This window comes from Scyliorhinus torazame, chromosome 3 (assembly GCF_047496885.1).
Source record: "Scyliorhinus torazame isolate Kashiwa2021f chromosome 3, sScyTor2.1, whole genome shotgun sequence".
Taxonomy (NCBI): domain Eukaryota; kingdom Metazoa; phylum Chordata; class Chondrichthyes; order Carcharhiniformes; family Scyliorhinidae; genus Scyliorhinus; species Scyliorhinus torazame.
In genome coordinates, this window is record NC_092709.1 from 292,667,157 (window position 1) to 292,684,535 (window position 17,379).

General features: G+C 52.4%; 1 protein-coding gene across 1 annotated transcript in view; it reads right to left on the bottom strand.

Annotated features, from left to right (window-relative positions):
• The window catches only part of dcc (DCC netrin 1 receptor), a 1,735,814-nt gene that overhangs the window by 185,829 nt on the left and 1,532,606 nt on the right, over positions 1-17,379 (bottom strand). The window contains exons 17-18 of the mRNA XM_072497411.1: positions 5,382-5,623; positions 1,925-2,063 (exon numbers count right to left, since the gene is read on the bottom strand). Coding sequence (XP_072353512.1) covers positions 1,925-2,063; positions 5,382-5,623 — 381 coding nt within the window. The remainder of the gene's footprint in view (positions 1-1,924; positions 2,064-5,381; positions 5,624-17,379) is intronic.

Below are 17,379 nucleotides of genomic sequence, written 5' to 3' on the forward strand. Positions count from 1 at the left end.
GGAAATGCGGCGCATGCGCGGGAGCGTCAGCGGCCGCTGTCAGTTTCCCGGCGCATGCGCGGGAGCGTCAGCGGCCGCTGTCAGTTTCCCGCGCATGTGCAGTGGGGCGAGTCTCTTCCGCCTCCGCCATGGTGGAGGCCGTAGCGGTGGCAAAAGGGAAAGAGTGCCCCCACGGCACAGGCCCGCCCGCGGATCGGTGGGCCCCGATCGCGGGCCAGGCCACCGTGGGGGCACCCCCCGGGGTCAGATTGCCCCGTGCCCCCCCCCCCCAGGACCCCGGAGCCCGCCCACGCCGCCTGGTCCCGCCGGTAAATACCAGGTTTGATTTACGTCGGCGGGACAGGCAATTTCTGGCCGGGACTTCGGCCCATCCGGGCCGGAGAATCCAGCGGGGGGTCCCGCCAACCGGCGCGGCCCGATTCCCGCCCCCGCCCAATCTCCGGTACCGGAGACTTCGGCAGGGGCGGGGACGGGATTCACGGCGGCCAACGGCCATTCTCCGACCCGGCGGGGGGTCGGAGAATGACGCCCCTGGTGGGAAGGCTTTCCAAGGGGTTTTAACACTCTACCTCCCGTCAACTGCCACCATGGCCTGCAAACCCACCAATGGGCAACGCAAAATCTCTCTCTCTGACACAGCGATATCCCTTAAGAATTTAACAAAGAGCAAATAAATATTTCAAAAGATTATTTGCAAAGAATGAAGAATGTGGTGGCAATTGAGAACTATTGTATGATCACTGCTGGTAAGTCCATTGAACGATATTAAGGCAATGTTTTGCTCGCCACTGTGTCATCTCTTAATTGGCACTTACAGAACAAAGTGAACTGTAACAACCTAAGACATAAACACCTGGCAGTCTGACTGTATAGTTCTGATATATCTGTGCATTCAGTACAAATCGAGGGGCGTCATTCTCCTCCGGCGGGAGTCTCCGTTTTGCCGGCGCCCAGGGGTTTCCCGACGGCGTGGGGCTGCCCCGCAATGGGAAACCCCATTGACCGGCCGGTGTTACGGAGACTCCCGCCGGCCGGTCGGGGCAGAAATGTGGCGGGGCGGGTAGGAGAATTTCACCCCAAGTGCCTGAATTTCTCCAGTAGAAATTGTGACTTTTAAAAAGAAATGAAGCGGGATTCTCCGACCTCGAAAATCGCCGAGGGGCGGCGTGAATCCTGTCCCATCGTTCCGGCGCCGTTTTTTCAGCGGGGGCGGGAATTGCGCTGGTCGGGGCCGTTGGCAGCACAGCCCCCGACGAGTCTCTGGCCCGGCCACCTGTTTTCGGCGGATCCCGCCGGCGTAAAATACACCAGGTCCGTACTGGCGGGACCTGGCTCTGCGGGAAGCCTGCGGAGTCCTCGGGGGGTCGCGGGGGGATCTGGCCGTGGGGGCTGCCCCCACGGTGGCCTGGTCTGCGATCAGGGCCCACTGATCCGCAGGCAGGCCTGTGGGGGCACCACTGATCCGCGCTGGCCGGTGTAACAGCCCGCCATGGCCGGCGTGGAGAAGAAACACCCTGCGCATGCGCCAACTCCTGCCGGCTGGCAGAGGCCCGTCGGCGCCGGTTGGCGCGGCGCCAAGCCCTTCGGCACTGGCTGGCACAGCGCCAACCCCGCCGCCGCTGGCCTAGCCCCTGAAGGTGCGGAGGATTCCACACCTTCCAGGCGGCCCGACGCCGGAGTGGTTCACGCCACTCCTCGGCGCGGTACGGCCAGCCCCGCTGGGTAGGGGAGAATCCCGCCCATGTTTTCACTCTTAGGTAAAGATGCAACAAGATATTGTTCATCTGATCAAGTAAAACTAGTACAACACCCTTGAGGCTAGCCTTTTTAAACATGAAATAGCACATCCGTCCAGCCAGATAGAGACATCAGGGATATCAGAACAGCCAGCTATCCACAGTTTAGATGGTTTGCAATGACTCACCAGCTTCATAGGTTGTAGCATGTGCTGTCATGCTCCATGTGCTTGCCCTCCGCCCTTTGGTTATCATGATTGAGAACTCATACATGGTGTTGGGTTTGAGACTTGTGACAGTGTGACTCAAGGCTGTTGCATCTACAGACTGGACAACAACACAGCAGAAAACAATTATCACTTGCTAACTATCGATTGAAAAAATGGAATATGCTAAACAAAATTCAATTTGGAAACCTTAAACACAACTGTGAAATGAACAAAGAACAAAGAAAAGTACAGCACAGGAACAGGCCCTTCGGCCCTCCAAGCCCGTGCCGACCATGCTGCCCTAGACTAAAATCTTCTACACTTCCTGGGTCCGTATCCCTCTATTCCCATCCTATTCATGTATTTATCAAGATGCTCCTCAAATGTCGCTATCAACCCTGCTTCCACCACCTCCTCCGGCAGCGGGTTCCAGGCACCCACTACCCTCTGTGTAAAAAACTTGCCTCGTACATCTCCTCTAAACGTTGCCCTCACACCTTAAACCTATGCCCCCCTAGTACTTGACCCCTCTACCCTGGGGAAAAGCCTCTGACTATCCACTCTGTCTATGCCCCTCATAATTTTGTAGACCTCTAACAGGTCGCTCCTCAACCTCCGTCCTTCCAGCGAGAACAAACCGAGTTTGTTCAACCGCTCCTCATAGCTAATGCCCTCCATACCAGGCAACATCCTGGTAAATCTCTTCTGCACCCTCTCTAAAGCCTCCACGTTCTTCTGATAGTGTGGCGACCAGAATGGAACACTATACTCCAAGTGTGGCCTAACTAAGGTTCTATAAAGCTGCAACATGACTTGCCAATTCTTATACTCAATGCCCCAGCCAATGAAGGGAAACATGCCGTATGCCTTCTTGACTACCTTCTCCACCTGTGTTGCCCCTTTAAGTGACCTGTGGACCTGTACACCTAGATCTCTCTGACTTTCAATACTCTTGCCATTCACTGTATATTCCCAACCTGCATTAGACCTTCCAAAATGCATTCCCTCACATTTGTCCGGATTAAACTCCATATGCCATCTCTCCGCCCAAGTCTCCAAACAATCTAAATCCTGCTGTATCCTCTGACAGTCCTCATCGCTATCCGCAATTCCACTAACCTTTGTGTCATCTGCAAACTTACTAATCAGACCAGTTACATTTTCCTCCAAATCATTTATATATACAACAAACAGCTAAGGTCCCAGCACTGATCCCTGCGGAACACCACTGGTCACAGCCCTCCAATTAGAAAAGCACCCTTCCATTGCTACTCTCTGCCTTCTATGACCTAGCCAGTTCTGTATCCACCTTGCCAGCTCACCCCTGATCCCGTGTGACTTCATCTTTTGTACCAGTCTACCATGAGGGACCTTGTCAAAGGTCTTACTTAAGTCCATATAGACAATATCCACTGCCCTACCTGCATCAATCACCTTTGTAATGATAGTAAAGATATTTCCCTAATTTGATTAAGCAAAGCATATTGTTGCTTTAAATATTCATTAAAATGCCAATACTTTCTTTGGCGCCAAGCTTGCTTTACATGCTAGTGAGTTTGCCTTGAGTTCTTCTCAGGAAGAACACTGTGACAACGCCTTCTAAGATGGATGGTATACATAAATATTTTGTTTTTATTTAATGAATTGATTAAAAATTGCTTTTAATAATGAAGCTGCCCTACATAATCTGTCTTCTTCCTCTATCTTCAATAAGTTTAGATCACGAATGATTGCACCTTCACCTGCTGTAATTGTTTAGTTCCATAGCTTTCTTTTTGTCATATAATTTAAAGGTTTTTAAAGCTTGCCTTCACTGAATCATTATTTCTCCATCTTCTCTTCAACCCTAGTGATGTATGCACCCTGGAGCTTTGTCTCTTGGGGGTTTATTTAATAACAGTAATTATAGATACAAAGAAGCTGAGGCTATTATTAGATGTTCAGAGTATTTAACAATTTTACTGATGCTTGTCAATAAATAACCTGTTCAACTTTAATATCAAAATGATTGTAGCATTAAAAAGTTAAGTTTTCTTTTCTAAAAGGGAATATTTATATGACTGTGCTATACTGGATGATGAATTTTAATTGAAATTAATTTGCATTTTGATCCAAAAACTAAACAGAGCAGGATTTACACACCACCTACAAATTTAATGGAAAGATCCTTCAACGGGCACTTGGTTTTATTAACTTATTCATGAGCCTGTTTTAGGCTGTCAACAGGACTCTTGTCCCTATGCCTGACCTTATCTCTTTTTCGGTTCAGACATATTTAAGGTTCTCTTAGGCTGACCAGCAGTTTGGGGGGCTGATAGCTTGGGCTATCGTAATTGGAATCAGACCCAGTGTAAAAGAATCGATTTAACTGGGACCACATTTTTCTCTTTGGAGTGTTCTGAGCCATGAATCTGACCTGGAAAACTCCAGTGGGTCCCAATTGTGCATTAGAATATTCACGTGTGTTTGTACTTGGCTGGAATACAGTACCTCAGAGACTCAGAGGGTGTAACTAGAGGCAATTCCAAAGATGACTCCATTTTAATAGATTGAGCTGTGGGAGGCAGGCACAACTACTATCTGTTCTTTGCCTACAGAGGAATTTCTTGTGACTGCACATTGTGGGAGGGCATCTGACATTAACAGGTCCTGCTCCCTTTCCACAGCCATTCACTCTCCCTCTCTAACAACATTGTGGTTGTTCCTACACTTACATGGACGCCAGTAGTTCAAGGCAGTGGCTCACCACTACCTTCTCAAGGTCTGTTAGGGATGGGCGATAAATACTGGCCTATCCACCGATGCCCACATCCCATGAAAGATTTTTTAAAAACTCTGTAAATGCACCAAATGGAAATGAGGGCCATTGATGCCAATTGACGTTTTGTGCTGAGGTTGAGTCAAAGATCTCAGCCAAAGTCCCGCGATTTAAGGTGGAAATATAACTTTAATTGTCTCTTCACCTCTCGTAGTGGGTTATCTCAGTTAGCTGAATGGCTGGTTCGTGATGCGGAGTGACGCCAACAGCATGGGTTCAATTCCCGTACCAGCTGAGGTTATTCATGAGGGCCCCGCCTTCTCAACCTTGACCCTTTCCTGATGTTTGGTGACCCTCAGGGTAAATCACCACCAGTCAGCTCTCAAAGGGGAGAGCAGCATATGGTCCTCTGGGACTGCGGCGATATTTAAATTTTGTGCATTCGGTGCTATAACAGGAGTGCACTTATCAACTGAGTAATCATGAGTAACTTTCCTCTCTCCTTTTATACACAATTTTTTACTATGGAAATTATTTTTTAATGATTATCCAGTGAATTAAAAAGCGTTAAAAATAATTAAGTTTAACTTCAGTGTAAGCTTCAGTTTGTTCTTTAAAATAATTTTTTTAAGTGGAAAGACTTTGTGAGCTGGAAGAGAAGTTTAAAGTGGCATTTACCTTGTACTTGGCATTGGCAGAATAGCTCGTCCTCCATCGAACAGTATAAAAGCGTCCATCTGTTGTTAACTTTTGGTTTTTTGGCACAGAGTTATCTGCCCAGCTGACCCTGACAGAGTCATGACTGACGGCAACTGCCTGGACACCTACAGGTGGTAACATGGGGGTGGAGGCATCTGGGATTGAGGTAGGAAGATCACCAAACAAATGAAACAAATCAATATCTAAAGGATCCATGGGGTCTGGGTAATGGCAGCAAACAAATCATGCATCGAATCATGGAGCAGAAAAATAAAGAAAACAGCAGCAATAATTCAAGAAGTGAGAAATGTATAAAATGGTGTGAAATGATATGAGAAAAATTATTTTAAAAATCACGTTAATTCAATCAGGAAAATCAATTAATACAAGGATAAACAAACATTAATAATTACATTGCTTTATGGGGTAGTCTCATCAAATTAAGCTGAAGTTATTGCTAGTTCTAATTTCTTGGCATCCTTTTTGTTCTCTTTGTGTGTAACGCATAACATCACACCTGGCAGAGCGCTGGGCTGTGAGTTTAAATCTAAGTTTCTTTCACACTCCAAGTCGGTAAAATTGAAAAACAGGAGGTTCTGGCAGAGATGAGAGGTGAGAAAACTCAGTGAGAGAGCCAAGCTGTTATATGTTTGTTTGCATATTAACAAATGCAATGAACCAGTTGGGCTTTGGATCACACTTTTAATTTTCCACCCAGTGAGTCTTTGATTGTGGCCTCAGGGTATATAGGCAGCCAAAGGACTCCTCTTAGGAAGTAGAAGAGGGACAAAGCAAAGAAATAGCGGGGAGGGGGGGGTTACTGGCTGTTGTCGCCAGCGTGATCTTCAAGTCCACTGATGGCAAACACTCACCACAGGTTTCCCGGTGGTGCAGGCGGGGTTGGGGGTGGGTGGGATTGAGTGGGAAATCCTATTGGCAGTGATGGAAACGGAAGATCCCGCCATCGGCTAATGACAGACCACCTCCCGCCGCCAAGAAACACACCACAGGGGTGGGGGGGGGTGCTTGGAAAATTCCCCTATAGTCAAGTTGAACCACTTTCTTTTATTCCTTCAAATGACAATTGAAAAGTATCAGTGCGCAAGGCATGCCAGCACAGTTTCGGATTGTGTAAGAAACAAAGGAGAATTGGAGAGGGAAGAAAAGAGGACAGCACAAAGGGCATTTGGTAAAACGAGTAAAACCATAAGATTATAAGAAATGGGAGCAGGAATGGTCCGTTCAGCTGATCAAACCTGCTCCACCGTACAATATGATCATGGCACAACTCCTCTTTCCTGTCTTTTCCCCACAACCTTCGACTCTCTTGTCAATAAAAAATCTGCCCAATTCATCTTGAATATGTTTTCAGTACATAGGAGAATCCCAAACACTGAAGGCCTCAAAACATCACCTTGCTGCCTTGTGTAGAACAGTGTTAATTTTAGGTAAATATTGAAAATTCCAGAATTTAATTAGAGCAAATTGATTTGTGTCACCATTAGACCATCAATGAGGAACGAATACAGATTTCCTTTTGCTGGACCTTTTCAATATATTTATGGTTTATAGAATAATACAATCCTTACAGTGCAGAAGGAGGCCATTCAGCTCATCGAGGCTACACCGATTCTCTGAAAGAGCACTCCAACTAAGCCTACTCTCCCACCCTATCCGTCTAATCCCATAACCACATCTAACCTTTGGACACAAAGGGACAATTTAGCATGGCCAATCCACCTAACCTGCACATCTTTCATCTTTGGACTGTTTCTTAAACGTTTAGAGTTGAACCATAGGCAATTCTTTGAGTTTGACTGATGTGAACTTTAACATTTGAGAAGATTTAATCAAGAACAATAGTTTTCCACCCTGGGTGGCCTATACCACTTTCAATAGAAATAAATACCCCTGAAAGCAGGCATTATGTGCAGTGAACGAAAGTGAAGTAGGATCACGCCAGAGTCGTTATTAGGCTTGTTTGCTGTCTCAGTTTTGACAAACGTATATTCTTACCAGTACTCCCAGGATGACAATTCAACTCTCAATGGGATTGAAGATCAGTTTTTCCATCTCAAACAAAACCTCATTCCTCGTAGAGCAAGACTTGTTAAAGTGAAGCCCTGGAGGCATCAAGATCAATTTTGCCCTAATTCTACACTTGGTGCTTGAGAAAAGGTCTGACATAAAGTCACAGCCAAATAGTACCTTAATTAACTCAGAAATTTATCTTTATCGCCTTTGTGGATTACTCATAATTTTGTCCATTGTTAAGAAGGGACTGGGGAACAGTGTAAGCTTATGAAGAATTCATACGGTTAAGTTCTACGGCCTTCATTTATAAAAGTAGGCGAGAAAAAGAAACCAGGAAATTATAAACCTGCTGTTGTGTGGAAATAATTGGGATCTAAAATGAAGTACAATTTATAGAATGCTTCAAGAAATTTGAACTAATTTGAGACAGCCATCGTGGATTGTAAAGGGTTTGCTCCAGCCTAATGAACCTTACTGATTTTTCAGTGCAAACAGTATTTGATAGGAAAAAACTATGGAAGTAGTTTATATGGACTACGATTAGACTTTCAATAAGGTCCGACATAAGGGGCGAAATTCTCCGGAAACGGCACGATGTCCGCCGACTGGTGCCCAAAATGGCGCAAATCGAATGGGCATCGCGCCGCCCCAAAGGTGCGGCATCTTTGGGGGCCGAGCCCCAACCTTGAGGGGCTAGGTCGGCGCCGGACGAATTTCCGCCCCGCCAGCTGGTGGAAAAGGCCTTTGGTGCCCCGCCAGCTGGCGCGGAAATGGCATCTCCGGGCGGCGCATGCGCGGGAGCGTCAGCGGCCGCTGACAGCTTCCCACGCATGCGCAGTGGTGGGAGTCTCTTCTGCCTCCGCCATGGTGGAGACCATGGCGGAGGCGGAAGGGAAAGAATGCCCCCACGGCACAGGCCCGCCTGCGGATTGGTGGGCCCCGATCGCGGGCCAGGCCACCGCGGGGACACCCCCCGGGGCCAGATCACCCCGCGCCACCCCCCAGGACCCCGGAGCCCGCCCGCGCCGCCTTGTCCCGCCGGTAAGGTAGGTGGTTTAATTTACGCCGGCGGGACAGGCATTTTAGCGGCGGGACTTCGGCCCATCCGGGCCGGAAAATCGAGCGGGGGGGCCCGCCAACCGGCGCGCCACGATTCCCGCCCCCGCCGAATCTCCGGTGCCGGAGACTTCGGCAACCAGCGGGGGCGGGAATCGTCCGCCGATTCTCCGACCCGGCGGGGGGTCGGAGAATCTCACCCAAGATACTGTTATGGAAGCTTGTGGAAATGTAACCAAATAATTAATCTGGTTAGGAGAATGGATGGGCAGTAGAGAACAGAGAGGGTAGTGGTCATGAGTATGTACTTGTGGTAGCGCGGTCCCTTTAAGGGGCGATCCCTCACGGTCTACATGACCGGCTTGGGGCCTATCGTGCATGAGTACTTGAACCCCAACTAATAGGGAAAAAAGCATCCGGCCCTGGGAACAGGGGTCCAGTAAGTGTGGACCCAGGATTTGTAGAGTGAAGAACCATTTCAGAGACCTCCAAGCTGATGTGTTAACCGTTTTCTTATTCTTAATAAACCTCTTTTGGTTATCCAAGAAGTCTCCACATTATTGCCTCAAGCCACCGCGAGGGTACATTGGACAGTGATCGCAAGCTATCCATAGTCTCAGAACTTGTGGGAGAAGGGATTACATTGGAAACTTCCAAAAGAAAAAAAGGACAAAGTCATTAAAAAACAGCGAAGTGAAAAAAAAAACTATGCCTCTGATAAGGAGGGCGGGATTCTCCGATAATCGGTGCGAAGGCCGGAACCCGGCGCCAAAAACAGCGTGAATCACTCCGCCGTCGCCCCCCCCGAAACGGCGCAAATTCTCTGGCCCGGAATGGGATAGCAGCGGCATGACGCCATTCGCGACGGCGTCACCCGTCACGGACGCGCGGCATCGCAGCACAAAAGACGCCCCCCCCCGGAGACCCATCAAAATGGCAGCCCGCCACGCAGCGCCCCGAGGTTCCAGGAGCGGGACATCGAGGCGCTCCTGGACGCAGTGGAGCAGAGGAGGGAGGCCCTGTACCCCGGACACGGCCGCAGGGTTGCATCACGCCTCAGCCGGCGCCTGTGGAGGGGGGTGACAGAGGCCGTCAGCACCGTGGCTGTAACAGCAAGGACAGGCGCCCAGTGCCACAAGAAGGTCAATGACCTTGTCAGGGCAGCCAGGGTGAGTACCCCCCCCCACCTCCGATGTGCGGCACAGCCCCAGGTGCAACTGACATGGCTGCACCCACCCATGCAGGCTGCAGTGGCAGGATGGGTTGTGAACCTCTGCCAACATACACACAACCGCTGGTCCGCATGTATATGTTTGCCTCACACTGTTGCCCTTTATCCCTGCCACCCTCCTGCCCCCCACAGGAGAAGCGTGCACACAACAACCGGGAGCGTGAGAGGACCGGAGGGGGTCCACCTGAACTGCGACCACTCACCGTTCATGAATGAGGGTCCTGGAACTTGCAGGCGGACCCGAGGACCGGGAGATTGCGGATGCAGAGGTCGGGGGCACTACCAAGTGAGACCCCCCACGGCCTTCCCCCTTTTCCCCTTCCCCCATATCCCCCTTCCCCCATATCCCCCTTCCCCCATATCCCCTTCCCCCATATCCATCTTCCCCCATATCCCGCTTCCCCCATTTCCCCCTTCCCCCATATCCCCCATTCCCCCTTATACCCGATCACCGCCTGCGTGTCTAACCATGCAGGCTGTATTGTGTATTGCAGGACCAAACGTCGACGCACCCATCCCCGCGGATGCCGACCGCCCCCAGGACGATCCAGGGTGACCATGAGCCAGGGACAGACCCGGCCCATCAGGCATACCATGCCCCCAGGACGATCCAGTGAGGCCAAACAATTAGACACTGAGTAAGTTGGCACGGGTGCAGGGCACAGATTAGTTATAGGGGCTAGGGCACGTGTATGAACTGTTTGTTATTAAAATCACTTTCACACCTACAGAAGCTGCCTTTGTGCTCTGTCTGATGCGTGCGGGGGTGTGGTGTGAGATGAGCGCCAGTGTGTGTGAGGGGTGATAGAACGTCGGCCTCAGGTGAATGTGCCCCCCCTCCCCCCGGGTCACCCTCGCCATCCCCCCGGGCAGACGACGGGACCGTGCGCTGCAATGTCACGGCTGCATGCAGGGACGGTCCGGGTGGAGGGTGGTACTGTGGCCATGGGTCAGGCATTGTCCAACGATGTAGAGCGGGTTGTCATCATCCTCCATGGCCTGCAATAGACACGCTTCCACCGGCGACCGTGTGAGCCCGGCACGTTGTGCTACAGGTGGATGTGCAATGGAGGGGTGATATGCATGTGGGTGGGGTGAGGGTGGTTGGTGGTGGGTGGGGTGAGGGTGGATGGGTGGGGTGAGGGTGGTCGGCTGGTGCCCTGGTGTGAAGTCTGTGCCCATACTCGGCGATCCCCCCCCCCCCCGCCCCCCCCCCCCACCCCCACCCGCGCGCCCCCTGTGATAGCCTGTGAACCGGGCGGCTATCAGCCTGTCCCGTGCCCGCTGGCCCAGCCGGTAACGGTGGGCAGCCCCCATCCATGTCCAGCCCGTCTGTCCTGATCATTGCCCCCATCCTCCTCATCTGGGGAGGTCTGCGCCTCGTCCTGCTGCTCCTCCCTTTCCCCCTCCTTTGCCTGCAGCACATCGCCCCTCTGCTGGGCTATGTTGTGCAGGACGCAGCAGATCACAATGATGCGGCCGACCCTATCTGACGGTCTGACGGCTACTGGCGGTCCCCTCCAGAGCGGTCCAGGCACCTGAAGCGCATCTTCAGCAGTGCAAAGCACCTCTCTATCTCACCCCTGGTGGCTGCATGGGCGTCGTTGTAGCGGTTCTCCACGTCAGTCTGTGGCCTCCGTATAGGCGTCATCAGCCACGACCGCAACGGGTAACCCCTGTCGCCCAGCAACCAGCCCCTTAGCCAGGGGCTTAGCCATGTCCCTCAAACATGGTGGGGATGAAAGATTGTGCCAATACGAATGAGTCCTGTACACGCCCTGGGTACCGGGCGCAGACGTGCATGATCATCATGCGGTGGTTGCAGACCACCTGAATGTTCATGGAATAGGTCCCCTTCCTATTCGTGAACATGGCCCTGTTATCTGCAGGTGGCCGCACGGCCATTGATCGCGCCCTGGACCATGGGGCATCCTGCCCGTTGCAGCGAAGCCCGCTGCCCAGGCATCCTGGCTGGCCCGGTCCACAGGGAAGCGGATGTAGCGGTCCGCAATGGCATATAGGGCGTCGGTCACTGCACGGATGCACCGGCGCACCGATGCCTGCGAGATGCCGGACAGATCCCCACTCGGCGCCTGGAATGACCCCGTGGCATAAAAGTTCAGGGCCACCATAACCTTGACGGCCAGGGAGAGAGGGTGTCCTCCCCCAGTGCCACGCGGTGCCAGGTGTGCCATCAGGTGGCAGATATGGGCAATGGTTTCCCGGTTCATCCGGAGTCTCCTCCTGCATGCCCGGTCCGTGAGGTCCTGGTACGACGAGCGGGGCTGGTACACACGGGGCCTCATCGGGCATCTCCGTGGCACCACCATCACCTCCTCCTCCTCCTCCTCATCCTGTCGTGCGGGCGGCCTTCCAGCCTGGGTGGCTGACACTTGCATCCCTACAGCATGCTCCTCTGCGGCAGCCTCCGCCGCCTCTCTGGCACGCTCCTCCTCCTGCTCCCCCAGGGCAACATGTAGAAGTGCGGCTCCCGCGACGGCGGCCAACCTCGCTGGCTGATTACCAAACATAACGGCCTTCAGGGGGTGGTGGGTGGGGGTGGACGGGATAGACGCCATGTCATCATTGCCCGTACCCGCCCCCCCACCCCCGCCCCCCTCCCCGCAGCCAGGTGCCATGGGCTGCATGGTCGCGACTATTGGAAGCTGGCACCTAGCCAGGCGGACAACCACCCCAAACCCACCCCTCCCCGGCACTCGACCTCTCTCCCCGGCACCCGTCCCCTCCCCGGCACTCACCCCCCCCCTCCCCGGCACTCGCACCCCCCCTCCCCGGCACTCGCCCCCCCCCCCCCCCGGCACTCGCCCCCCCCCCTCCCCGGCACTCGCCCTCTCCTCCCCGGCACTCGCCCTCTCCTCCCCGGCACTCGCCCTCTCCTCCCCGGCACTCGCCCACCCTTCCCTGGCACTCCCCCCCCCCTCCACGGTACCCGCCCCCCCTCCTCTCCGGCACTCGCCCCCCCTCCCCGGCGCTCACCCCCCCCCCCTCACCCCCACCCAATCCCCCCCGGCACTCGCCCTCTCTTTCCCGGCACTCGCCCCCTTCCCCGGCACTCGCCCCCCCTCCCCAGCACTCGCCCTCCCCTCTCCACCTCCCCCTCCCCTCCACACCCCCCCACTCCATACCCTCCCCCCACTCCACACACACCCCCCACTCCACACACACACACCCCCCACTCCACACACACCCCAACTCCACACACCCCCTCCCCTCCACACCCCCCCACTCCATACCCTCCCCCCACTCCACACACACACCCCACTCCACACACACACACACCTACTCCACACACACCCCAACTCCACACACACCCCCCACTCCACAACCCCCCACTCCACACACACACACACCCCCACTCCACATCCTCCCCTCCACACACCCCCACTCTATACCCTCCCCCCACTCCACACACACACACACACCCACTCCACATCCTCCCCTCCACACCCCCCACTCCATACCCTCCCCCCACTCCACACACACACTCCCCCACTCCACAACCCCCCCCACTCCACACACACACTCCCCCACTCCACAACCCCCCCCACTCCACACACACACACCCCCACTCCACATTACCCCCTCCACACACCTCCACTCCACACCCTCCCACCACTCCACACCCCCACACCCCCAATCCACAACCCCCCCCCCACTCCACACACACACTCCACTCCACATTCCTCCCTCCACACACCTCCACTCCACACACTCCCCTCCAATCCACCGACATCCCCCCACTCCACATACACAACCCCATCCACACACACACACCCCCCTCCCCACCAACTGCGGCCGCGCCGTCACTTCTCCTGCGGCCACTCCACGCCGAGACCTATCTCCGCACTGGCTGGCGTCAACCATCACAACTGGTTGACGCCATTAAATAGGTGGTTTAATTTATGCCGACGTGACCCATGACCACGTCGGCGGGACTTCGGCCCATCCGGCCGCGAGAATTCGGGCGGTCCCGGGGTCCATAGCGTTGCGCCGGTCCTCGCCATTCTCAGAGGCGGGCGGCGCGATTCGCGTCAGCTCAGCGTGATTTTTTGGGGGGGCCGGAGAATTCGGCAGCCGGCGGGAGCGGGAGTCACGCTGAACCCCGGCGATTCTCCGACCCGGCGGGGGGTCGGAGAATCCCGCCCGGAAACTCGATCCGTTCAACCAGGAGCCGAAGACTGCAACCAATATTTCGAGTGGCTTAGTTATTTCTTTATCGCTAATGAAATCATAGAATTTACAGTGCAGAAGGAGGCCATTCGGCCCATCGAGTCTGCACCGGCTCTTTGGAAAGAGCACCCTACCCAAGCCCACACCTCCACCCTATCCCCATAACCCAGTAACCCCACCCGACACTAAGGGCAATTTTGGACTCTAAAGGCAATTTATCATGGCCAATCCACCTAACCTGCACATCTTTGGACTGTGGGAGGAAACCGGAGCACCTGGAGGAAACCCACACACACACGGGGAGAACGTGCAGACCGTCCGCACAGACAGTGACCCAAGCCGGGAATCGAACCTGGGACCCTGGAGCTGTGAAGCAATTGTGCTAACCACTATGCTACCGTGCTGGCCAAATCACGGGGAAGATAAACAGAAGGTTATTTTATCAACAGTTTGTGGGCCCCAGACATATACCCGCATAAGGCATTTGACAGCCCTGGAGGCACCTGACAGAAAATTGTTTGTCAAATTGGTGACGCTTGTGAAGGAGCATTTCAACCCCAATCCCTCCATCATACTACAGCGCTACAATTTTAATTTGACAGTCAGGGACCCAGGAGAGACGATCTGGGTTTTGTTCCCAGACTTCGCTAAATTTGATTTGATTTGATTTGATTTATTATTGTCACATGCATTAGTATACAATGAAAAGTATTGTTGCTTGCATGCTATACAGACAACCCATACCGTGCATAGGGAAGGAAGGAGAGACTGCAGAATGTAATGTTACAGTCATAACTAGGGTGTTGAGAAAAGATCAATTTAATACAAGATAAGTAACCAAGCATTGTGAATTCGGCACTGTGTTGAGCGACATGTTGCATGACCGCTTGGCATGTGACATGAATAACATCAATGTGCAAAGGAACTTGCTAGCTGAGATAAAGATTTGTCTGGCTGTGCTGATTAAAATAGCCTAAGCAATCGAATGCACTGAGAAGGGAGCATCAGAGCCTCAATGCGTGCAACTGTGGAGTAATATGGCTGCAAGGTGCGCACCCAGGTCGACAAGCAAAGAAGAAGTTCAACCACAATCCCAGGAGCAGGATTGTAGTCAGAGGTTAGGATGAAAAATGGGCCATCAACCCAGGAATTATAACGAATGCTATAGATGCGGAGGAGATCATCCCCAAGAAGTGTGTCACTGTAGAAAATTATTTTATTTTAGGTGCATCAGGAAAGGTCACATACAGACCGCATTGTCGCAACAAGCCAAGTTTAAATGAAAAATAAACAAGGACTCCACTGAATAAAGTGGAGAAGAACTCCGACAAAGAATCAGAAATTTACAGGCTGAATGTGAAGAAAGTAGGCAAAACAGTCCCAGTAGGAGTAGTCCTCATGGTCAACCCACACCCGCTAAACATGGAGGTCAACACAGGGGTGTCAACCAAAGTGGTGAGGAGTTGAGTCTTTCAGCCTAGACAGTAGAACCACCAAGTTGGTGACATACACAGAGAAGATTTGGATCTACCAAAATGCATCACCTCGCATTTGTCTGGGTTAAATTCCATCTGCCATTTCTATGCCCAATTTTGCAGCCTATCTATATCCTGTTGTATTCTCTAACAATCTTCATCACTATCCGCAGTTCCTGCAATCTTAGTATCACCCGCAAACTTGCTAATCAGACCCGCTACATTTTCTTCCAAGTCATTTATATATATTACAAAGAGCAGAGGTCCCAGAACTGATCCCTGTGAATCACCACTAGTTACACTCTTCCATTCGGAAAAATATTCTTCCACTGCTACCCTCTGCCTTCTATGGCCAAGCCAGTTCTGGATCCAGCCAGCTAGTTCACCCCTGATCCCATGGGATCTAATCTTTTGCACCAGCCTGCCATGAGGGACCTTATCAAATGCTTTATTAAAGTCCATGTAGACAACATCCACAGCCCTTCTTTTGTCCATCATTTTTGTCACCTCTTCAAAAAGTTCAATCAAATTGGTGAGACATGAGCTCCCTTGTACATTCTGTCTGTTGCTAATAAGGCCATTCACTTCCAAATGTGCATAGATCCGATATCTGAGAATCTTTTCCAACAATTTCACTATCACTGCGTCAAGCTCACTGGCCTTTAATTACCCGGATTATCCTTGCAACTCTTCTTAAATAACAGTACAACATTGGCTATCCTCCAATCCTCTGGGATCTCATCTGTGGCTAATGAGGGCACAAAGATTTCTGTCAGAGGCCCAGTGATTTCATCGCTTGCCTCCCTCAGTAATCTGGGATAGATGCCACCTGGCCCTGGGGGTTTGTCTACGTTAATGCTTTTTAACACACCTAACACTTCCTCCCTCGTAATAATGACCTGTTCTAAAGTGTTTACACATTCTTCTGAGACGCCACCTATCAACATGTCCCGCTCCTTTGTGAATACTGATGCAAAATACTCATTAAGGACCTCACCTACTTCCTCTGGTTCTATACATAATTTCCCTCCTTTGACCTTGAATGGGCCAATCCTTTCTCTAGCTACCCTCTTGTTCTTAATAAACGTATAAAATGCCTTGGGATTCTTCTTAATCCTGTCTGCTAAGGACATTTTGTGACCCTTTTGGCACTCCTAACTGTGTTCAGCACCACCTCGGTCGAGGGCGGGGGGGGGGGGAGGGGGGGGGTGACCGTTCCGCTGGCCGGGCGGGGGGGGGGGGCTTCAGTGGGAGCTGTGGGGACTGGTGCAGGTGGTCTGAAGGTGGCGAGGGGGACAATATCTGGCAGGCCGGGTCCACACGTGACCGGCGCCATGTTGTGCGGCGCGACCCGCTGCAGGTCGTTGCCATGCGCATGCGCAGCCACGGAACCGGCAATTCTCTGGCCGTTTATGTTGGGAACGCCGGGGGGTTTATGTGGCCCGGCTGCTAGCCCCCCACCAGGCGAGCATCGGTGCGGGGGTAGCGCCGACTTTTTCATCGTAAAACTAGACACCTCCTCCGGACATAGCCTCAAAATCGGAGAATCCAGCCCAATGTTCTCCCACCGGAGCTGAATTGCACAATGGACACTTTGGCCAGACAAAGATGAAAATGTTGGCCAGGATCTAGGGAGGCCCGACCATTGATAAGGATATTGAGCACCTAGTGCGCTAGTGACTACTGTCAAGCACAACACACCTTGCTGCCCACAGCCCTCCTGCATCCATGGGAATGGCCTGGTCCTCTGTGGACGAGGTTACACATTCATTTAGCAGGCCCTTTCCTGGGAAGAATGTTCCTGATGCTAGTGGATCCCCACTCCAAGTGGCTGGATGCTCAGGAGCTGGGTCGACAACCTCAGAATTGACTCTCTGCATTGCATTGCATTTTCGCTCTCCATGGCTTCCCCAAGGTACTGGTGTCTGACAATGGCACTGTGTTTACCAGGGAACAATTTCATTACTGTCAAAACAAATGGCATCCACCA